The 22,939-nt window shown below is 51.7% G+C and overlaps 1 protein-coding gene across 2 annotated transcripts in view; it reads left to right on the plus strand.

Moving 5' to 3' along the window:
• zmp:0000001200 (dedicator of cytokinesis protein 9) overlaps nucleotides 1–22,939 on the plus strand; it is a 92,861-nt gene that overhangs the window by 56,917 nt on the left and 13,005 nt on the right. Inside the window, exons 8-34 of one of the 2 annotated variants that reach the window (XM_062457763.1) lie at nucleotides 3,798–3,972; nucleotides 5,005–5,057; nucleotides 6,038–6,112; nucleotides 6,200–6,340; nucleotides 6,835–7,047; nucleotides 7,789–7,911; nucleotides 9,853–9,935; nucleotides 10,444–10,566; nucleotides 10,890–10,969; nucleotides 11,267–11,454; nucleotides 11,646–11,711; nucleotides 11,804–11,896; nucleotides 12,167–12,290; nucleotides 12,523–12,641; nucleotides 13,268–13,354; nucleotides 13,527–13,616; nucleotides 14,369–14,484; nucleotides 14,857–14,926; nucleotides 15,043–15,168; nucleotides 15,256–15,327; nucleotides 16,480–16,626; nucleotides 17,422–17,505; nucleotides 17,610–17,721; nucleotides 19,967–20,145; nucleotides 20,775–20,891; nucleotides 20,981–21,092; nucleotides 21,452–21,585. In XM_062457763.1, the coding sequence (XP_062313747.1) occupies nucleotides 3,798–3,972; nucleotides 5,005–5,057; nucleotides 6,038–6,112; nucleotides 6,200–6,340; nucleotides 6,835–7,047; nucleotides 7,789–7,911; nucleotides 9,853–9,935; nucleotides 10,444–10,566; nucleotides 10,890–10,969; nucleotides 11,267–11,454; nucleotides 11,646–11,711; nucleotides 11,804–11,896; nucleotides 12,167–12,290; nucleotides 12,523–12,641; nucleotides 13,268–13,354; nucleotides 13,527–13,616; nucleotides 14,369–14,484; nucleotides 14,857–14,926; nucleotides 15,043–15,168; nucleotides 15,256–15,327; nucleotides 16,480–16,626; nucleotides 17,422–17,505; nucleotides 17,610–17,721; nucleotides 19,967–20,145; nucleotides 20,775–20,891; nucleotides 20,981–21,092; nucleotides 21,452–21,585 (3,102 nt within the window). Of the gene's footprint in view, nucleotides 1–3,797; nucleotides 3,973–5,004; nucleotides 5,058–6,037; nucleotides 6,113–6,199; nucleotides 6,341–6,834; nucleotides 7,048–7,788; nucleotides 7,912–9,852; nucleotides 9,936–10,443; nucleotides 10,567–10,889; nucleotides 10,970–11,266; nucleotides 11,455–11,645; nucleotides 11,712–11,803; nucleotides 11,897–12,166; nucleotides 12,291–12,522; nucleotides 12,642–13,264; nucleotides 13,355–13,526; nucleotides 13,617–14,368; nucleotides 14,485–14,856; nucleotides 14,927–15,042; nucleotides 15,169–15,255; nucleotides 15,328–16,479; nucleotides 16,627–17,421; nucleotides 17,506–17,609; nucleotides 17,722–19,966; nucleotides 20,146–20,774; nucleotides 20,892–20,980; nucleotides 21,093–21,451; nucleotides 21,586–22,939 lie in introns of both variants that reach the window. The other variant, XM_062457765.1, reaches the window with a different exon arrangement.

A 22,939-nucleotide genomic window follows, 5' to 3' on the forward strand; every position in this document is an offset into this window, starting at 1 on the left:
CGACGTTGAGGAGGACAGTCTGTGTGTGGGAGGGGATGTTGTGCGTGCTTTTGTTCTCGAAGAAGGGGGTTTGCATGTGAAGCTGTGTGTGTGTGTGTGTGTGTGGGGCGGGGGTCTTGTGTTTGCGGTTTCTTTTATCCACGGCGACGTACAGCACAGAGGAGGTTTGTAACCTGTGACCTTTTGGCCTGCAGGCAAATGCTCTACCCAGCAATTCCCCATGCACCTACAACGTCTTTACTGCACCGTAGACAATGCTGTGTAGTTCCACGGTAGTTCCTGTGACCTCAGTGTTGCTCATGCCTCTCCAGCACATCCAGCGTCGAGGGAGGAGCCGGTCTGGAGCTGATTACCTCCCCTGCTCCAGGCTCACGGAGGACTGATGCTAAACCGCACCACGCTTTACCCTGCGCTTAATCACAGGCTAGCGCTCGCCTAGAAACACTCGCATACGTAAACGCACACACCCACACGATACAGAAATACACGGACAGGCGCACACACACCCACATATAGACATACATACACACATGCATACACACACACACCTGACGTCCCCGGCGTGGCCAGAGGTCCGGTCTCCTGGGGAAGCCCCTCCCTCCCTCTCGTCTGAGCACGCTCCAGCCAGCCCCCCCCCCCCCCCATCCTCCGCCCCCCCCACCCCCTTTGTGCTCACTCTTTCCATGATGACAGAAACAGAAGAAGCAGCCAATAGCCCATGCCTCCTCCCTCCTCGTCCCCCCCCCCCCCCCATCTGCCCCTCTCCCCCGCTCTCTATGGGGTGAGGTTGAGCTAACCAGCATATTTATCTCATTTGCACAGTTAATGGGGAACTGTGGGGCTCAGTGCATAGGGATTAATGTGGATAATGTATCTAGCTGTGATATCTCCCAGCCCAGCGCCCTCACCCAGGGTCCTCAGTGTATCTAGCTGTGATATCTCCCAGCCCAGCACCCTCGCCCAGGGTCCTCAGTATATCTAGCTGTGATATCTCCCAGCCCAGCACCCTCACCCAGGGTCCTCAGTGTATCTAGCTGTGATATCTCCCAGCCCAGCACCCTCACCCAGGGTCCTCAGTGTATCTAGCTGTGATATCTCCCAGCCCAGCACCCTCGCCCAGGGTCCTCAGTATATCTAGCTGTGATATCTCTCAGCCCAGCACCCTCGCCCAGGGTCCTCAGTATATCTAGCTGTGATATCTCCCAGCCCAGCACCCTCACCCAGGGTCCTCAGTGTATCTAGCTGTGATATCTCCCAGCCCAGCACCCTCACCCAGGGTCCTCAGTGTATCTAGCTGTGATATCTCCCAGCCCAGCACCCTCGCCCAGGGTCCTCAGTATATCTAGCTGTGATATCTCTCAGCCCAGCACCCTCACCCAGGGTCCTCAGTGTATCTAGCTGTGATATCTCTCAGCCCAGCACCCTCACCCAGGGTCCTCAGTGTTATTTAGAGAGCTGACTCAAGTCCTCCTCTCACTGTCTGGCCGATGACTCCTCTCTGGTCCTTGTCCCAAACTGCGCTGTCCTGAATACCGTGTACTTTATTGAACACGGTGCACTATGACTACTGTGTACTCTGAATACTGTGCACTCTGTAGGCCTTGGTGAGTCTTGCCTCTCTCCCTCCCCTGCCCACTCCCTGTCCTCTCTCCTCTCTACAACCTCTCCTCTCCCCATCTTCTCCTGTCCTCTCCTCTCCTGTCCTCTCCCTGTCAACACCACAGGAGGAAGAGCTCACCCTGCCTGGAATAACAGCCAGGAGGTCTGAAGCGCGGCTCATGTTGTTGCTGCTTTATTGAACTCCCACTCCTGACTCCCAGGATGATTTAAATGGCCACCCTGGTGGGAGGGCTCTGTCCACAACCGTGGAACGACTCCTGCCTCCCCAGACCTAAACATCCTGGATGTTTACACTAATCATTTCAGTGTCCTCGCCTGTGGGTGTAGGAGAGGTGGTCGGTTCAGGCAGTAATAGTCAGTACGCAGTGGGATGTATTCGTGTTGCAGACTCCTTTTATATAAAGCAACGTCCAAGGGGTGCGAGGGATTTGGCCCAGTAATGTCTTACATTACATTACATTTACATTTAGTCATTTAGCAGACGCTCTTATCCAGAGCGACTTACAGTAAGTACAGGGACATTCCCCCGAGGCAAGTAGGGTGAAGTGCCTTGCCCAAGGACACAACATCATTTTGGCACAGCCGGGAATCGAACTAGCAACCTTCTAATTACTAGCCCGATTCCCTAACCGCTCAGCCACCTGACTCCCGTCTTGATCCAGAGTCAAATGCTCTATCCCCGAGCCATACCCAGTCCCCTAATGTGGAGTTTGACTGCATCTCAGTCTGTGGGTGGTGCTGGCTGACTGTCATAAAGACCTGAGGGAGCTCTGCTGAGATCATGACTTCACTCTTCCTGGTTGATTGGGGGGTCAAGGGTCACGTCTCCCAGTGTGGACCCAGAGCTGTAGCGTGCACTCGAGACGGCCCCTTTAGAAGCTGCGTTTCCTGGCAAGACTGCACTCGTAGTTACGCACATGGAAACTCTTTTTCCTCTCTGTCTCTCTCTCTCTCTGTTTTCAGTCTCTCTCTCTCTCTCTTTTCTCCCTCTGTCTCTTATCTCTCCCTCCCTCTCTCCCTCTACACCTCTCTCTCTCTCTCTCTTTTCTCCCTCTGTCTCTTATCTCTCTCTCCCTCCCTCTCTCCCTCTACACCTCTCTCTCTCTCTCTCTCTCTCTTTTCTCCCTCTGTCTCTTATCTCTCTCTCCCTCTACACCTCTCTCTCTCTCTCTTTTCTCCCTCTGTCTCTTATCTCTCTCTCCCTCCCTCTCTCCCTCTACACCTCTCTCTCTCTCTCTTTTCTCCCTCTGTCTCTTATCTCTCTCTCCCTCCCTCTCTCCCTCTACACCTCTCTCTCTCTCTCTCTCCTCTGCAGCCGCTCCTGCTGACTGTTTAGTCTCTGGCTCTTGAGAGTAGGAATATGTCTGCACACTTCTGGCTGTATCTCTTCAAAAGACTTTTTGAAGCTTTCATAAACACAGGGCCTGTGGCCAGTGACGGTGTTGTTTTCGAAGGTGTTCACATACCAGGTTTACTGTGTTCCCTTCGGGCATTTGGAAATGTTCTGCTGTTCTCTGGAAGGTCTCATGAAATCACAAGTCATGGCAAATCAAAAATGAGCAATTTCAAACGAGAGTGTGAGGATAGAGGTTGTTTTCAGTAACACTCCTCCAAGTGCCATGAAACGAATCATACAGCTAAGCCGCTGTTACCTCCTGGCAACTTGGTGATTTTTGGATGTTAACTTTGGACGGTGGTCTGGAACATTCTGTTTGGACCTTCCGTATTCACAGCAAAGCATTTATTTTTCAACCCCAAACACACACCCGCGCCTGACACACACACACACACACAGCTCTCCGCTCTTCAATAACAAGAACCTCATGCTGCCTCATGTTATTGGTATTGGTTTCATCCTGACAGTTTGGTCCTGCTCCCGACGCTGACCCTTCCACTCACATCCAACCCATGTGGCTGTGCCTCCCACTTGGAAACACAGGCAGAACGAAACAACAGTGGTGTTCTAACTAAGTCTCTCTGTTCTCTCCTCCCTTCCCCTCTCCTCCCGTCCCCTCTCCTCTCTTCACACCCCCTCTCCTTTCCTCTCCTCTCCTCGCCTGTCTTCTCCCCTTTCCTCTGCTCTCACCTCTCTTCCCCTCTCCTCTCTCCTTTCCTGACCTTTCCTCTCTTCTCCTCGCCCCTCTCCTCACCCCGCCCCTCTCCTCTGTCCTCTCCAGAACAACAAGGTGCGGAGGTTTGCCTTTGAGCTGAAGATGCAGGACAAGAGCTCGTACCTGCTGGCAGCAGACAGCGAGGGGGAGATGGACGACTGGATCAGCACCCTCAACAAGATCCTGCACAGCAGCTTCGAGATCGCCATGCAGGACAAGAGGAATGGAGACCTGCACGACGGTGTGTGTGTGTGTGTGTGTGTGTGTGTGTGTGTGTGTGTGCGTGGGCGTGGGCGTGGGCGTGTGCGTGTGCGTGTGCGTGTGTGTGTGTGTGCGTGCGTGCGTGCGTGCGTGCGTGTGTGTGTGTGTGTGGGCGTGTGTGTGTGGGCGTGTGTGTGTGTGTGGAAGGAGGGGGAGGTGTTTAAAGTTCATGGGTTAAGTTTCGGGATAAGTCAGGGGATAAGAGCAGGGGCAGAGATCGGAATGGTATTCCCGTGTGAATCCTGTTAAAACACTGTTCACCTTTCTCTCAACAAAGCCCCTTGTTCAGGCAAAATGTTCTTCCCGTGCTGTCAGTAATACAAAGAAAATATCCAGGGTTTGCTTGAGTATACCAGACAGCGTCTTGGGGAGGGGAGTGTGTAGATAAGCGCTGTTCTGCAGACCACACTGTGCCATGGAGGAGAATATGTATTTGGCTCACATTTCTTTGTCTCCCGAACTTGGGAGCAGGTCAAAAATGTGTTCGGAATCCATGATGTTTGCACCCTTAATAACAGTTTCTGGGTCTAGGATTGAATTTAGAGTTACCAGTAAGAGTTAAACCTAAGAACCTGCAACGACCTGGCCTTTTCTAGTCTGATCTGGTCTGGTCTGGTGAGGTCTGGTCTAGCCTGTACCAGACAGTTTGTGACTGTTCTAGCCTGGCCTGGCCTGGGCTGTGTTGTTGCAGAGGACCACCCAGGTGTTTCATCTCTCCTCCTGTCTCCTGGAGTGGTGGGGCTGAGCGCCTAAACACAAAGAGAGACACCCTAATCTGCCTTAACCCTCAGATTGCATTAATCACACTGCTTGTGGGAAACACTGCTAGCTGTCCGAGGAGTCTGTGATTAGGCCCGGGCTAGCTTCATCACCGGCCTCTGGGCAGTTGAGTCACTGTTGACTGTCTGAGGTGGGGGAGGGGGGGGGGGGCGTTAACAGACTGTGGATGTTCTGTGATATGTGAATTTGTTGAATATGCTCTGACTCTAATGGCCTCTTCTTCCTGGACTAGATGACGATCTGGGAAAGTCTGACAGCTCGTCAGGGAGCATGGACAGCTTTCAGGTGGGTCTCCTTCCAGACGAGCGCAGCTCTGAGGTCCAGCTCATGTAGTCACTGAGTAGCTCTGGCCTGAAGGCAGTGCTGCATGGGGGGGGGGGGAGCAGAGGGGGCCAAACACATGGACCTCATCAGTACGATCGCTATCGTCGTGTTTCCAAACACACCTCCCTGTGAGGCGTTGTTATGGCCATGATCGTGACACACAAACAACTCATGTCATCTACACCCAGGCACTGAAAGAAGGAAACAAAATATTTATAAAAAAATAAATACAAATTTGGCTCGCATTTATAGAAATAAAATACATGAATAAAAACAGACAAATTATGGGCCTAAAGTACTCCTTGAAATACAGAACAACTCTGACCGCCAAAAAAATGTGCGTTCGAAGCTTCCCTCGAATGATTCAGTGGTGTTGCAGACTTCATACGCCCCAGTCTCCAGTAACAGCCTTCTGGGTCTGTGGCGGTCATCACAAACACTCCAGCATCTCACTGTAGGACCATATGGTACAGTAGCTCTGAGGAACTAGTTATGGATAAGCCATGTGTCAGCATGGAAACTGCTGCTCGCAGGTTGTTGGCCAAGCAGCCGTCTGACTAACAGCCCGGTGTTCTCTGTTGAGGCGCCATCACCTGACTGAGACACTGGGTCGTCTCTTTCCTGATCGGGTCGTAAATAAGAAACCCCAGCATACCAGACGGAAATGAAAACCATGTGAATGTCTAGTTATTCCTACATGTACATCTGTATTTAACATTTACATTTTTCTTAATATGTTCTGTTATATTTGGTCTGGAAAGCATATTTTGGTGTAGGAAAGGTGCTATATAAATACAAGTTATTTATAATATTATTATGAAAAGAATAAGCAATGAACCCAGTTCAGAAGGAAAGCCCTTTAACCCTATCCAGTGCTGCTGCTCTGCTCTCTTATCATGGCTGTGATCGGGGTTTGAACTGAAATGCTTGTTTCCCCACAGAGCGCCCGGGATATCGAGACTAAGATGAGGAATGAGACCAGGTTGAAGCTGTTCACCCTGGACCCAGACACCCAGGTCTGTACGAGGATGGACCTGTGCTCTTACACCGTACGTTTGGACTGGAAACCCCCACTGAAACAGCCATTGTTGCTCTGTCTGTAGAAACTGGACTTCTCGGGGATAGAGCCGGATATCAAGCAGTTTGAGGAGAAGTTTGGCAAGAGGATTCTGGTGAACTGCAATGACCTGTCCTTCAACCTGCAGAGCTGTGTGGCGGAGAATGAAGAGGGCCCAACAACAAACGTGAGTCTCAGTGAGGCAGAGAGAGAAAGAGGAAGATGTGGAGAGAGGGAGTAGCGACAAATATAAATAGACAGAGACAGAGAGAGTGATGTTAAATGACACATGCCTTCTGCTTGTCAGAGCCCAGAACCAGGGAAGGATGGTTGTCACGGCAGCCAGACCCAGTGTTGTAGAAGCTGCTGTGTCCTGCTGTCACTCTCAGAGAGAGAGAGAGAGAGAGAGAGAGAGAGAGAGAGAGAGAGAGAGGGAGAGAGGGAGAGGGAGAGGAGAGAGAGAGAGAGAGAGAGAGGGAGAGGGAGAGGGAGAGGGAGAGGGAGAGGGAGAGGGAGGGAGAGAGAGGGAGAGGGAGAGGGAGGGGGAGAGAGGGAGAGGGAGAGAGAGAGAGAGAGAGAGAGAGAGAGAGAGAGAGAGAGAGAGAGGGAGAGAGGGAGAGGGAGACTGATAGAGAGCAGCAGCCCCATGTTGACCTGGTGTGTCTCTTGTCTCCTCTCCAGGTGGAGCCGTTCTACGTCACCCTGTCTCTGTTCGACGTCCAGAACAGCCGAAAGATCTCCTCCGACTTCCTGGTCGACCTCAACCACCCGTCCGTCAGGCAGATGGTGGCCAATCCCAGCACCCCGTACATGAATGGGGGCGGGGACACAATATTGGGAGGGGCCAAGGTGGCCCCTGGCCTGCCAGAGGGGGCCATGCAGTACCCCAGACAGGTGTGTTTCTACACCTCTGTTTGAGTGTTTCTCTATCCAGACCTTCCCCTGTTTGAGTGTTTCTCTATCCAGACCTTCCCCTGTTTGAGTGTTTCTCTATCCAGACCTTCCCCTGTTTGAGTGTTTCTCCATACAGACCTACACCCCTGTTTGAGTGTTTCTCCATACAGACCTACACCCCTGTTTGAGTGTTTCTCCATACAGACCTACACCCCTGTTTGAGTGTTTCTCCATACAGACCTACACCCCTGTTTGAGTGTTTCTCCATACAGACCTACACCTCTGTTTGAGTGTTTCTCCATCCAGACCTTCCCCTGTTTGAGTGTTTCTCCATACAGACCTACACCTCTGTTTGAGTGTTTCTCCAAAAAGACCTACACCTCTGTTTGAGTGTTTATCCATCCAGACCTACACCTCTGTTTGAGTGTTTCTCCATCCAGACCTACACCTCTGTTTGAGTGTTTCTCCATCCAAACCTACACCTCTGTTTGAGTGTTTCTCCATCCAGACCTACACCTCTGTTTGAATGTTTCTCCATCCAGACCTACACCTCTGTTTGAGTGTTTCTCCACCCAGACCTTCCCCTGTTTGAGTGTTTCTCCACCCAGACCTTCCCCTGTTTGAGTGTTTCTCCACCCAGACCTTCCCATTTGAGTGTTTCTCCATACAGACCTACACCCCTGTTTGAGTGTTTCTCCATCCAGACCTACCTCTGTTTGAGTGTGTGTGTTTGTCCTCCAGGGGGTGTTCTCCGTGACGTGCCCCCACCCAGACATCTTCCTGGTGGCTCGCGTCGAGAAGATCCTCCAGGGGGGGATAGCCCACTGTGCCGAGCCTTACATGAAGAGCTCGGACTCCACCAAGGTAGGAGCCTGCTGCGGCCCACGTCTCCCCACACCCCCCCATGGAGCCTACTGCGGCCCACGTCTCCCCACACCCCCCCATGGAGCCTACTGCGGCCCACGTCTCCCCACGCACCCCCCATGGAGCCTACTGCGGCCCACGTCTCCCCACACCCCCCCATGGAGCCTGCTGCGGCCCACGTCTCCCCACACCCCCTCATGGAGCCTACTGCGGCCCACGTCTCCCCACACCCCCTCATGGAGCCTACTGCGGCCCACGTCTCCCCACACCCCCCATGGAGCCTACTGCGGCCCACGTCTCCCCACACCCCCCCATGGAGCCTACTGCGGCCCACGTCTCCCCACACCCCCCATGGAGCCTACTGCGGCCCACGTCTCCCCACACCCCCTCATGGAGCCTACTGCGGCCCACGTCTCCCCACACCCCCTCATGGAGCCTACTGCGGCCCACGTCTCCCCACACCCCCCATGGAGCCTACTGCGGCCCACGTCTCCCCACACCCCCCATGGAGCCTACTGCGGCCCACGTCTCCCCACACCCCCCCATGGAGACTACTGCGGCCCACGTCTCCCCACGCACCCCCCATGGAGCCTACTGCGGCCCACGTCTCCCCACACCCCCCCATGGAGCCTACTGCGGCCCACGTCTCCCCACGCACCCCCCATGGAGCCTACTGCGGCCCACGTCTCCCCACGCACCCCCCATGGAGCCTACTGCGGCCCACGTCTCCCCACGCACCCCCCATGGAGCCTGCTGCGGCCCACGTCTCCCCACGCACCCCCCATGGAGAGCAGCAAATCCCCCTGTGCTCAGCGAAATTCCTTTTCGATTTTTCCACATGATAAAATGATCCGATTGTGCCCGTTAGAGGTGCTAGCTGACTACAATAACACTCCACACAAACATTGACTTTGGCCGGACAAATCTGGTTATACACCATCAAGGAGATAGTGTTGGCAGTAATGGGATTCCGGGGAGAAAACGTGAAATGCATTAGGGACCATTAAAGCAGTGTATTTGAGTGAGTGTGTATGTGTGTGCATGAATGTTTGTGTGTGCATGAGAGAGAGAGGGAAACTCAATCCTATGATGCTCAGTAGTCCCTCTCCCCACTCACTCACTCAATCTCTCCTCTCTCAGTAGTCCCTCTCCCCACTCTCTCCTCTCCTCTCTCAGTAGTCCCTCTCCCCACTCACTCACTCTCTCCTCTCTCAGTAGTCCCTCTCCCCACTCACTCACTCTCTCCTCTCTCAGTAGTCCCTCTCCCCACTCACTCTCTCTTTCCTCTCTCTTAGTAGTCCCTCTCCCCACTCACTCTCTCCTCTCCTCTCTCAGTAGTCCCTCTCCCCACTCACTCTCTCCTCTCCTCTCTCAGTAGTCCCTCTCCCCACTCACTCTCTCCTCTCTCAGTAGTCCCTCTCCCCACTCACTCTCTCCTCTCTCAGTAGTCCCTCTCCCCACTCACTCTCTCCTCTCCTCTCTCAGTTGTCCCTCTCCCCACTCACTCTCTCCTCTCCTCTCTCAGTAGTCCCTCTCCCCACTCACTCTCTCCTCTCCTCTCTCAGTAGTCCCTCTCCCCACTCACTCTCTCCTCTCCTCTCTCAGTAGTCCTTCTCCCCACTCACTCTCTCCTCTCCTCTCTCAGTAGTCCCTCTCCCCACTCACTCACTCTCTCCTCTCCTCTCTCAGTAGTCCCTCTCCCCACTCACTCTCTCCTCTCCTCTCTCAGTAGTCCCTCTCCCCACTCACTCTCTCCTCTCCTCTCTCAGTAGTCCCTCTCCCCACTCACTCTCTCCTCTCTCAGTAGTCCCTCTTCCCACTCACTCTCTCCTCTCTCAGTAGTCCCTCTCTCCTCTCTCAGTAATCCCTCTCCCCACTCACTCTCTCCTCTCCTCTCTCAGTAGTCCCTCTCCCCACTCACTCTCTCCTCTCCTCTCTCAGGTGGCCCAGAAAGTCCTGAAGAACGCCAAGCTGGCATGCAGCCGGTTGGGACAGTACAGGATGCCTTTTGCCTGGGCCGCAAGGTACTGTTCATCCACTAAGTGACCGGGACTTATGTTGCATGAGAGATCATTTCCACAGTACTTCACGGTGGAGTGTGAAATTGAACATGCTGAGAGCGAAAGTTCTGGTAGCAGTTACCAATGCTGATTTCCCACCTCTAGATCAGTAATGAGTTTCCAATGCCCGTGTAAGAGATACAAACAGAGAATCCAAGGTGTCACGAAACGCAGGTGTCTCTCTTGGAGAGACCGAGGGCCTTTTCCAGGAAGTCTGAGTGTCGAGTTTTGGAAAGAGCATCGAGTGTGACAGAGGCGCTCTGCGTTCCTGGAAACGGTGGAATCAGATGGGTGGATGGGAGAGGGGTGTCTGCGTTCCTGGAAACGGTGGAATCAGATGGGTGGATGGGAGAGGGGTGTCTGCGTTCCTGGAAACGGTGGAATCAGATGGGTGGATGGGAGAGGGGTGTGTGTGTGTGACTCGTGTGTGTGTGTTTGTGTTTGTGTGTGTGACTCTTGTGTCCTCTTCCAGGCCCCTGTTTAAAGATGCATCAGGGACTCTGGACAAGAGTGCCCGTTTCTCCGCCCTGTACCGACAAGACGGGAACAAGCTGTCCAACGACGACGTGTTCAAACTGCTGGCTGACTTCAGGAAGTTAGTATCGCCTCGCTCCTTTGTGTTCCTTTGACAAAAGTGTGGATAACGTACGTCATACGCGTGGGTGCTTTGTAAGGCTTGTATGTCTCGGACGGAGACTGCTTGGAAACAGAAAGCCTTTCTACTGTACCTCGCTAGTATCGTGCAGGTTCACCCTTCAAAAGGCCGTAGCTGTTTTCACACCTTTACAAATATTGGGTTATCCTCTCCTGCTGTGATCATAGACCAGGTTCCTCCTGGCTGGCTAGCTGTTCTCAGCCTCCCCTAGCTAGAAGATAACAATGGCATTAACTGCTGCTTATTTTCTCTCCGTCTCCCAGACCAGAGAAGATGGCCAAGCTCCCTGTAATCCTAGGAAACTTAGACGTCACCATTGACAACGTTGCCCCCGACTTGACAAGTAAGCCCTCCAGATTCAATCCACAAAGAGAACATGAAAGACTTGAAACGTTTGTCTTCGGATCAGGTGGACCTCATTGTCTGTTCTCTATTTATTTATGTTTCCCTCCTCTGTGTGTGTGTGTGTGTGTGTGTGTGTGTGTGTGTGTGTGTGTGTGTGTGTGTGTGTGTGTGTGTGTGTGTGTGTGTGTGTGTGTGTGTGTGTGTGTGTGTGTGTGTGTGTGTGTGTGTGTGTGTGTGTGTGTGTGTGTGTGTGTGTGTGTGTGTGTGCGTGCGTGCGCGTGTGTGTGCTGTGTAGATTGTGTTACCTCATCCTACATTCCTGTGAAGCAGTTTGAGACCAGTGAGAAGACCAACATCTTCTTTGAAGTGGAAGAGTTTGTGCCGTCTATAGCCAAGTGTTCTCAGCCTTTCACCATCTACAACAATCACCTCTACGTCTACCCCAAGCACTTGAAGTACGACAGCCAAAAGTCTTTCGCCAAGGTATCGCACCCGGGCCCACGCACCAACTTCTCTCCGTCTCTCCAGCTGCTAGCGCACTTTAGCTTTTGTTTGTCTCCCATCGTTCCGTAGAACTTTTACTCGACATCCATCACTCGAGCAGATCTGTTTTCCCTCCAGTGCGGTCTAAGTGGGTCAGCTTTGTTCTTTGTTCTGTGTGTGTGTGCCCTCAGGCTAGAAACATCGCTGTCTGCATCGAGTTCAAGGACTCGGATGAGGAGGAGTCTGCCGCTCTCAAGGTAAACCCTGCCTCCGTGTCTCCTGCACGGGGTTCCGCTCAGGACCGTAGCTCTCTCTCTCCGTTCAGCACCCCCATGCTGTCTCTCCACAGTGCATCTACGGCCGGCCAGGGGGACCGCTGTTCACCAAGAATGCCTTTGCTGCAGTCCTGCATCACCAGCAAAGCCCCGAGTTCTACGACGAGGTAAGCTGAGGTTCCGCAGACAAAGTGGACCCGAGAGCAAGGTGACGAGGAAGCAGTGTGTGTGGAACACAGTGTGTGTGTGTGTGTGTGTGTTTGTGGAACACAATGTGTGTGTGTGTGTTCTCTTTCTGAGTCTAAACTTGTGTGTCTTCCCGTCTCAAGTATAAACATGTGTGTGTGTGTTCCCTTCCCGAGGCTAAACGTGTGTGTGTGTGTGTTCCCTTCCCGAGGCTAAACGTGTGTGTGTGTGTGTGTGTTCCCTTCCCTCAGTTCAAGATCGAGCTGCCCCCCCAGCTCCACGACAAGCACCATCTTCTCTTCACCTTCTTCCATGTGAGCTGTGACAGCAACAGCAAGGCCAGCACCAAGAAGAGAGACGTGGTGGAGACCCAGGGTATGAACACCCCGACACACAGACCATCCATCCCTCCATCCCTTCCACCTAGCCCTCAGACAGCCTGATGGACGAACCGACATCACCCCTATCTCTTTCCATGACAATCTCTGATATTGAGTGACGTGTGTGTGTGTGCTGCCTGCCTGCCTGCCTGCCTGCCCCCTGGCTGGGAGCAGTGTTGGGTGTCAGGCTGGTCGCTGACAGCTCTCTCTCTTGTCCCTGTCCCCAGTGGGCTACGCCTGGCTGCCTCTTCTGAGGGACGGCAGGGTGATCATGAACGAGAGTCACGTCCCCGTGGCTGCCAGCCTGCCCGCCGGCTACCTCAGCTGTCAGGAAGGAGGCAGCAAGGTACGTGACTCGGGGGAACCGGCGAAGGGTGCGGGTACAGGGACTTGTGGAGGGCATGACTGTGGGAACTGTGAAAGGGGCAAGGTAGTTCGCGATAGTCGAATACAATGTGGTTGGTGCGCGTGTCGTTGGCGGAAAGCTAACCCCAGTTATTTGAGTGGGGAGAATGTCTTAAGAGCTTCGGAACTTTCCTGATCCAGTTATCCTATCCGGAACAGAGGAGGGAAAGAAATGCAACAAGCTCACGGTGTTGACCTTTTGCGTGTTGTCCGCACATTGGAAACTGGGGTTGACTTGGCGTCGACCGCGTGCACGTCTGATCGCCTCAAGCCCGCGTCTGATGTAATCGACCCTAACCAGACGAGGCAGACGTGAAAGCACACACCAGACGTCTGGATTGTTGTGAAGTTAACTGGATTCAAAAATGTGAGAATGACTAATGACAATATGTCGAGCTTGAATGAACACTTTTCTGAAAGGCACTTCTGCCATGTCATAGACACAGAGGAGGAAGCGAGGGCCCTGATTGGTTGCTGGTTGATTGCTCCACCACAATACAAACATACTGTATATGAGATACATACATATGAGATGCTAATACTGGCGACTGTCTTCTGATGTAGCAGCACAACGGTCCTGAGGTGAAGTGGGTGGACGGAGGCAAGCCTTTGTTCAAGGTCTCTGCTCACCTGGTCTCCACGGTCTACACTCAGGTATGTCACCATCACACACACACAAAAGCATTATATTATAATTATTCCTACGTTTGTAAAATTGCTTTTTGACTTGACATTCTGACTGTTTAGAATGTTTCATTTGTCTCTTTCATCTGAGTACCTGAGAATCTGACCTGGCCTCTCTCTCGTTTCCCCACCCCCCCCCCAGGATCAACATTTACACAACTTCTTCCACCACTGTCAGAACAGCGAGCCCGCAGACCCGTCTTCAGGAGGAGAGCTCGTCAAGTTCCTGAAGGTAGAAGAGAGATGACAACTCTTTCTGTTTCCCTGGGCCCAGTGCGTGACATCCGTCAGAATCCCGGCAGAACCCCGGCAGGTCCCTCTCTGTTGGTGTCTCCCTCTCTGGAGCCACCTGTCGCTCATCGCTCGGCTCTCACCTTGTCTGGTCTGATTTCCTCAGGATGTCTAGGCGCCAGTGATTGTTTGCTCAGGCCTGGATGGGACAAAGCTGATCTCCAGGCTATGACTCCATTGTTCCCCCCGTGGACACACTGACACGCAGATAGATGCATCTCTGGGGTGTTCATGTAAACACACTAGTCCACGTAAACAATGACATTAGAGGTCACTCGAGGTCAGCGTAGAGCAGCGCGTTCCTCTGGCAGCTTGCCAAATCACTTGGCTGGCCTTGGGGGCTGGCGACGGGTCCATACAGCTTGTGGTGATGCAACCTCACTCCGCTCTCAGTCCAGGAACTCGGCAATGAGAGGTGTGGGTGATTAACGCATGTTAAGGCATGTCAGGCGCGTCCTGTTATTCTCGCTTCGGTTTCCTTACAGTCCCCGAAATGCACGTTTGGTGGTGACCTCTACGCACGCTGCAGTTGACACCCCATCTGAGGCTCTGAGAAGAGAGGATGTGGGCTACACCTCTCCCAGAACACATGGCGACCATGGGCCTCAGTCTAGTAGACCCACACTTGCAGGCCAACACATGCGAGCCCACCCATCCACAATAATACCTCCTCTTTACCCTTGTTGTCCTCAGAGTCTCCATGCCATGGAGAGCCATGTGATGGTCAAGTTCCTGCCCACCACTTTAAACCAGCTGTTCCGGGTGCTGACCTGCGCCACGCACGAGGAGGTGGCGGTCAACGTCACCAGGCATGTGGCCAGCGTCTCTGTACATCGGATTTTACACTGCATTCCTTTAGTAGTAGTTTTTACTTTAATCTTTTTTTTCTATTATAAAATATGATATCATTGTATATTATGGGGGGTGGCATTTCTGCTTTAGGCAATCTAGTGACAGTATGAGAGAGACTTGAATGTTGGGAGAGAGGGGATGACATGCAGAAAAGGGCCCAGGCTGGAATCGAACCCGGGCCCTGGGTTCGAAGCTTTAATCAATACAAGTAGTGCAAGTAGAAAGGACAACAGAAGATCAAGGATTGGAAGTGAACAGTGTGAAGTCAAACATCTCCTTTAAGCTCGTCATCAGTCTCATACCTGCTGTTGTGGTCTGCGCTCCTCCAGAGTCATGATCCACATCGTGGCCCAGTGCCACGAAGAAGGCTTGGAACACTACCTGAGGTCCTATGTGAAAGTATGCAAACCCTTTTTCATCTCGTCAAACTGCCCGTCCAAACTGCCTGATGCGTGTGTATGTGTGTATACAAATAGTATGTAACTGATGTGACTGTTGTTTCTCCCCTTGCCCAGTATGTGTTTAAGACCGAGCCCTTCACAGCCACCACCACCAGAACAATACATGAGGAGCTGGCTAAAGCCATGACTGCTATTCTCAAGCCTTCAACTGACTTCCTGACTAGCAACAAGCTGCTCAAGGTAACCTGTCCTTATTTAACCAATTCAGTATGTGTTCTCACAAAACTACCTTTCTAAATTGACTTATTTCTTGTTCCTGAATTGCAGTACTCGTGGTATTTCTTCGAAGCCTTAGTGAAGTCCATGGCCCAGTACTTGATAGAGAGTGGAAAAGTGAGGGTAAGTGCGTCACAACGCCTCATAAATCAAACTCAAAAAGAGTTGAAACCATCTGTGTCTCTTTTGCATAGCTGCAGTGTCATCTTCAGCTGTCTAGTTTGCTTTCATGCCACAGCCAGAGACTCAATACACCAATCACTCCATACAGAGTGGAGGCTGCTCCTACCAGGAGCTGTCCACATGTATATCTTCCAGCTAGCCCTAGCCCTAACCGCAGCCCCAGCCCCAGCCCTAGCCCTAACCCCAGCCCCAGCCCTAACCCCAGCCCCAGCCCTAACCGCAGCCTGGTCCCAGCCCCAGCCCTAACCCCAGCCCCAGCCCTAACCGCAGCCTGGTCCCAGCCCCAGCCCTAACCGCAGCCTGGTCCCAGCCCCAGCCCCAGCCCTAGCCCTAACCGCAGCCCCAGCCCCAGCCCCAGCCCTAACTGCAGCCTGGTCCCAGCCCCAGCCCTGGCCCTAACCGCAGCCTGGTCCCAGCCCCAGCCCTGGCCCTAACCGCAGCCTGGCCCCAGCCCCAGCCCTAACCGCAGCCTGGTCCCAGCCCCAGCCCTGGCCCTAACCGCAGCCTGGCCCCAGCCCCAGCCCTAACCGCAGCCTGGTCCCAGCCCCAGCCCCAGCCCTGGCCCTAACCGCAGCCTGGTCCCAGCACCAGCCCCAGCCCTAGCTCTGGCCAGTCTGGTCCGGAAGACTGGAAACAGCTACCATCATGCATCCTGTGCTGTTCTGTGTTCTGTTAAGCTGTGTAACAGGTTGTTGTGTGTGGGTTTGTGTTGTTGCTGCGTTGTTCCTGTGCTGTGTGAGAGCTGTGCCTGCCTGCAGACCAGTAACAGCCTGTTCTTAACAAACCAGTAACAGCCTGTTCTTAACAGACCAGTAACAGCCTGTTCTTAACAGACCAGTAACAGCCTGTTCTTAACAGACCAGTAACAGCCTGTTCTTAACAAACCAGTAACAGCCTGTTCTTAACAGACCAGTAACAGCCTGTTCTTAACAGACCAGTAACAGCCTGTTCTTAACAAACCAGTAACAGCCTGTTCTTAACAGACCAGTAACAGCCTGTTCTTAACAGACCAGTAACAGCCTGTTCTTAACAGACCAGTAACAGCCTGTTCTTAACAGACCAGTAACAGCCTGTTCTTAACAACCTCCCCAGCTGTCGAGGAACCAGCGCTTCTCTGCGTCGTTCCACCACACGGTGGAGACCCTGGTCAACATGATGATGCCCCACATCACCCAGAAGTACAAGGACAACCTGGACGCAGCCAGGAACGCCAACCACAGCCTGGCCGCGTTCGTCAAGGTGCAACGTCTAACATACCTCAACACCAGAGTATTACAGTCCATGACAACCCTTTACATTAAGGTCAATGTAACTACATCACAATACCTGTAATGGCAATATTGTAGTTACATTAGAATTGCTACATAATTAAGTGGTATAGGATGTAAAAAGGTGTAATAAGGCACAGTATGGCGGAGCGGTGTAAGGAAAGGGGCAGTTGAAGGTTGTGTTACCAAAACAACGTCATTGTTAATGAGTCAGGTGGCTGAGCGGTTAGGGAAGCGGGCTTGTAATCAGAAGGTCGCCAGTTCGATTCCCGGCCGTGCCAGATGACGTTGTGTCTTTGGGCAAGGCACTTCACCCTACTTGCCTCGGGGGGGAATGTCCCTGTACTTACTGTAAGTCGCTCTGGATAAGAACGTCTGCTAAATGACTAAATGTAAATGTAATCCACCTATCCCTGGAAAGCCCAATATAATAACTTGTACCTGTAAACCGTAATGATGTAGAACTTCATTATGGATCAATAAACTTCAAGGAATAGCAGTTATTATGTAACTACAATGTTGTTACAAAAGGTACTACCATGTAATTATAGTCAATCTAACCTTATTGTAAGGTTTTGCCCAGGCCATTTTGTGTTACCAATTCAAGGATACTTTAGCGAAGCTCTATTAAAGCTTTAGCCCTGCACCTACTTGGGTTTTGAAGTTCCCAGGAACTCATAAACATGCGCACAAACATACAGACCTATATACACACACACACATAATGTGTTACGGACCAAACATTCTAGATCTTTCTATCCTCCAGCGCTGCTTCACCTTGATGGACCGAGGCTTCGTCTTCAAGCAGATCAACAACTATACCAACTGCTTTGTTCCCGGAGACTCTAAGGTAGTCATGAAGGAGCCCTGCACGCTGGTCAGATACATCACCCCAGAGGAGCCCAGAGAGGTTCGGAGAGGTCGGCTGCTAACATTATTTTGTTTCCTCCGTAGACTCTGTTCGAGTTCAAGTTTGAGTTCCTGCGTGTCGTCTGCAACCACGAGCACTACATTGCTCTGAACCTGCCCATGCCCTTTGGGAAGGGGAGAATACAGAGGTTTCAAGGTAAACACTCGTCTGCTTTTTACTCACATGGGCTGAACCGCTAATGTTAGACACATATCAGTTGGTCAGTGTGGGGTCAAATGAAACACAACGGTATTGTATTGAATGCTCTGAATCAGAGGACAGATACATAAGACATCAAATGTTTAATAAGTCAGTTGTGGTATCTTTTAAACATGTGACAGCAGACAGACTGTAGAGTTGACTGTGTACTTATAATGTGTTGGCAACACTTTTGGTCCACGTGTTTGTAATAAGCGTTAGTTAATTGGTAATAAGGCCCTTATAAGATGGTTCTTAACAATGTGTTAATAAGACTATATAAGTGTTGATAATAGGGTTTGGGTTAGGGTTATCATAAGTTGAGAAGTGTTAGTTAATAAGGCCCTTATAAGAGGCTTACTAACATTAATAATGTTAATGTATAATAACTTACTAACTTACCACCCTTATCACCTGTCAGCTGACTCTTACATTTACATTGTAGTCATTTAGCCACTCTTGCCCAGAGCGACTTACAGAAAGTACAGGGACATTCACCCCCAGGCAAGTAGAGTGAAGTGCCTTGCACAAGGACACGACGTCATTTCGCACGGCGGGGAATCGAACCGGCAACCTTCGGATTACTAGCCTGATTCCCTAACCGCTCAGCCACCTGACTCTTATTACAAGCACCTGGATGTGAAGTGCGGCCTGTGTTTTCTGTGTTCCAGTTGTGGTGTGTTGGATAAGAGAGCTCACATTGTGTGTTTCCACTCTGTTCCTTCTCTTTTGTCAATTAGCTTTACTTTCCCCCAGCATGGAGTCATATGATACTCCAGTAGGTAGGTGCAAGGTGTGCTGCCTGCTCTTCCTGTCTGAAAACCATCCCTCAATGATGGCCATACTGACCAGGCCCAATAATCCCCTGGGAAACTTGATCTGAATCATTCAGTCAACAGCATCATTGCATATTCCCTCAATGTGGAATGATTTCTCCCCTTCAATCCATTTCAAAAACCGGGAGATTCTGTGTGTTTATGATTTATATCCGTCTGTGTGGACAGGATTGGGTTTTGTGTGTGTGTGTGTGTGTGTGTGGATTTTGACATTTTTATAATTCTCCATGGTTTGATTAAACATATTACTAGCAACAGATTTATGTCTCTCGTGGCAATTTTCCTCACGTAACGTCAGCTCTCAGACATTTCTCAACTTGCATGTGTGTCAGTTGCGGTTCGTAGAGACTAAATTCGATCGCCACCATTTCCGAACACCATGTGCGTCTCACTTGTCATTTAAGTTGACCCTGTACGTTATGCAATGTGGAGCTGTCAAAGTTTCTTTGCAGTAATCTGAACTCATGTGAACCACCCTGCTTGCTAACAGAATCATTCACTGCCTGGTCCCTGTCTAACTTCTAACGACTGTCTCGTACGGCTGTAAGGAACTATCCTGTGGTCTTCTGATGAGTGGTCACTTCACCCTCTCCTCCTCTCTGTATAGATTACTTCTCTTAATTGATTCTTAATTTAAGAAAAGAAAATAAATCAACATGATGTGGGATGGGCATAGCTTAGTGGTAGAGCATTTGACTGTGGTCAAGAGGTTCCCGATTCAAATCCGCTCACTTTGGATAAGCGTCTACTAAATGAATATTTTATTTATTTGCATAACATTACGTGTTTTACTCAGAAACCCGGATATCTACTCTGGTGTTGGCAGCATACCAGTTTAAATTAGATGTTTATTTATACTGGTGGCGGTTTGATGTTGAATGTTAGCCCTCTTAAAATGCTTTTTGGTCATTCTAGTGAAGTATAATCAAAATGCCTTATTAGATGGGAAAGAAGCACTTACAAAGAGAGCAGTGAACTGAAAATAGATTAAATGTTCTTATTTGTTAATGGGAACAAGCTACCAGTTAAAGGAAACAAGATTACGGAGCACAGTTCTTCGGCGGGGAATGTTCTGCTGTGGTTTGTGGGACGTGCTCTGTGTGGTTGAGAAGATGCAGCTCAGCTGCAGCGGTGTGCGAGCACAGCTTGTGTTGCTGTCGCGACGATGGCCATCTCTGTCAGGGTTCAGGCAGAGTTGAACTGCATTGGGATGGGAAACGGCTATTTAAGGTCAAGGCATCGGCTTCTAGCCTCAGTGCTTTTGTGTGGTTGTTTATGTCAGAACGGTTTGTTGAGGTTGTGGGACCTCCACCTCCCTCTCTTCTCCGTAGCGGTCCTAATGCCCCTCCCCCTCTCGCTCCCTCCAGACCTCCAGCTGGACTACTCGCTGACGGACGACTTCTGTAAGAACCACTTCCTGGTCGGCCTCCTGTTGCGGGAGGTGGGCGGAGCCCTCCAGGAGTTCCGGGAGATCCGTCAGATAGCCATCCAGGTTCTGAAGAACCTGATGATCAAGCACACCTTCGACGACCGCTACACCTCCAAGGTACCCCTGAAGGCCTTCCTCCCTTATCCCTCCTTATTCAGGTTTTAATAACATGATGCCTTTGCACAATACCAGTACGCACAAAGCGAAAGCCACACATGAAGCCTTGCAAGAGGCTATACAGCAGGGGACAATGTACAGTGTTACATTGCACAGTTAGGGTACATTATTCAAGACACATGAATAAATAAACAAGTGTAAAACAAAAACAAAGGGAATTCCTATGTCTGGTCTTTAGCAGGTCAAGCAGCAGGTACAGTGTCACGTGTCGTCAAATAAAAGAGAATAAGAGAGGGGAGGTGTCATAGGTCACTGAAGGTCAACTAAGGAAGAGATGCACCTCCGCTCCTCCCCGTTCAGTATGAACTCTGGGGGTCAGGTGGCTGAGCGGTTAGGGAATCGGGCTAGTAATCCGAAGGTTGCTGGTTCGATTCCCGGCCGTGAAAAATGACGTTGTGTCCTTGGGCAAGGCACTTCACCCTACTTGCCTCGGGGAGAATGTCCCTGTACTTACTGTAAGTCGCTCTGGATAAGAGCGTCTGCTAAATGACCAAATGTAAATGTAACTCTATTTGGGCACGTTTGATTGGATGGTGGCTGTTAATCCGAGTGGTCTGTGTGTGTTCCAGAGCCAGCAGGCCCGGTTGGCCACCCTCTACCTGCCTCTTTTTGGCCTGCTGCAGGAGAACGTCCACAGGCTCAACGTCAAGGAGGTCTCCCCCTTCCCCGTCAACCACTCCAACAACGTAAGGCTGCCATCTAGTGGCTCGCAGCAGAACCTGCATCGCTACGTGCGGTTCACGTTTTGTGTTCCTGATTTGTGTTGTTGGTTCAGAACGGCCGGGACGACCCACTCCTGGCCAACGCTCTGATGACCCCGCCCAGGTCCAGCACCATCCTGGACAACAGCCTGCACAAGGACGTGTTCGGAGTCATCTCTGGGACTGGTGAGATGCGTTGGTCTGATGGGGAACAGACACGGGGGCAGTTCTACGGTGAGATGTGATAAGAGGGAAATTATCTGTATGCTAACTGTGTGTGTGTGTTTTCTGTGTGTGTGCTGTGTGTGTGTGTGTGTGTGTGTGTTGTGTGTGTGTGTGTGTGTGTGTGTGTGTGTGTGTGTGTGCTGTGTGTGTGTGTGCTGTGTGTGTGTGTGCTGTGTGTGTGTGCTGTGTGTGTGTGTGTGTGTGTGCTGTGTGTGTGTGTTTGCTGTGTGTGTGTGTGTGTGCTGTGTGTGTGTGTGTTTGCTGTGTGTGCTGTGTGTGTGTGTGTTTGCTGTGTGTGTGTGTGTGTGTGCGTCCCCCAGCCACCCCCCACGCCTCCTCCACCCCCAACATCAGCTTGGTGCGCCACGCCGACTCCAGAGGCTCTCTGATCAGCACGGACTCTGGCAGCAGCCTCCCGGAAAAGAGCGCAGACAAGAGCAGCTACCTGGACAAGGTAAGGAGCAACCCTTAGCCAGTCCTGCCCAGCAGTCACATCACCACAGGGGACCTGTCACCTGGGGTGCTGTTGTCCACACAGCCCTTGACAGAGACGTTGTTTACCTCCGAGACGTTTGGAGTCGCTGACAGTGTCGGTTGACGGTGTCACTCATAGTGTTAGACATTCACCAGCACACAAACACCCACTCAAGCACACACACACACACACACACTCCTCGGTGTTAACATGTGCTTGTACCGTTGACTTTCCCTCACACCCCGCCCCCCCCCCGTCGTGGTGGCAGAAGGAGAAGGGCGCTCGGAGACACTCTGCCACTCTGCAGCGCTTGTTCTCGGGGCCCGAGGAGGGCTTGCTCAGCGCGCGCTCCAAGCGCGTCACCATGGACTTTTCTCTGCTCTCTGTCTCCAGTGGCACAGAGAATGTCCAGCAGCCCAGCGTCACACTCCAAGTACAGAGTGAACCTCCCGTTTTCCCACTCCACAGAGAGAGAGAGAGAGAGAGAGAGAGAGAGAGAGAGAGAGAGAGAGAGAGAGAGAGAGAGAGAGAGAGAGTGTGTGTGTATGAGAGAGAGAATGTGAGATAGCGTGTTTGCTTGCATGCATGCGTGTGTGTGTGAGACAGAGAGTGAGAGAGGGTGTGTGTGTGTGTGTGTGTGCGTGCTTGCTTGCTTGCATGCGTGTATGTGAGAGAGAGAGTGAGAGAGATAGTGTGTGTGTGCGTGTGCGTGCTTGCATGTGTGTGTGTGTGTGTGTGTCCTTGCTCTAGGCCCTTTCTTTGCCCGCACCCTGACCTCTAGGACCCGCTCTCCACACGCTCTCTGCTCTGGGCTCACGAAGCACTGTTCCTGTGCTCGGTGACCTCACAAGCAGCATGCGCACTCTCCTCTCCTCCCCTTCCTTCTCCAGCGTGCAGTGTTCCCCTTCCCCCCCTCAACAGTATCGACCGTAACGTCGATATAGTTGTAATTCGTGTGCTACTCTATCATCTCTGGTCACGGCTAATGCAGGTGTGAAGCATCGCAGCATTTATCTCTACGACTGTGACCTCCGTAGACCTCCAGTCATTTCTCTTGTCTGAGACCCCCAAAAAGTTGTTTGTGACCGCCAGTGGCAAGGGGAAGGGAGGATACAGATCAGTGAGTTCTTCGGAAAATCCCATCCAGGTTATTTCTGTAGTCAGACGTCCGCTCAGCTGAAACACCCAGATGTCTGTCATCGTCTTCAGCTGTGGGTTCCCTCGGGTCAGCCAAGGGGCCGATCTGTCGACGGTCTGCAAAGACGTAGCCTCAGTCTTTCCATGAAGTCACTCCTTAGCAGTTTGGCAGTCCAAACTTGCCCACCGCTGGCCA

Source organism: Osmerus eperlanus, chromosome 3 (assembly GCF_963692335.1).
Source record: "Osmerus eperlanus chromosome 3, fOsmEpe2.1, whole genome shotgun sequence".
In the NCBI taxonomy this organism is placed as follows: Eukaryota; Metazoa; Chordata; class Actinopteri; order Osmeriformes; family Osmeridae; genus Osmerus; species Osmerus eperlanus.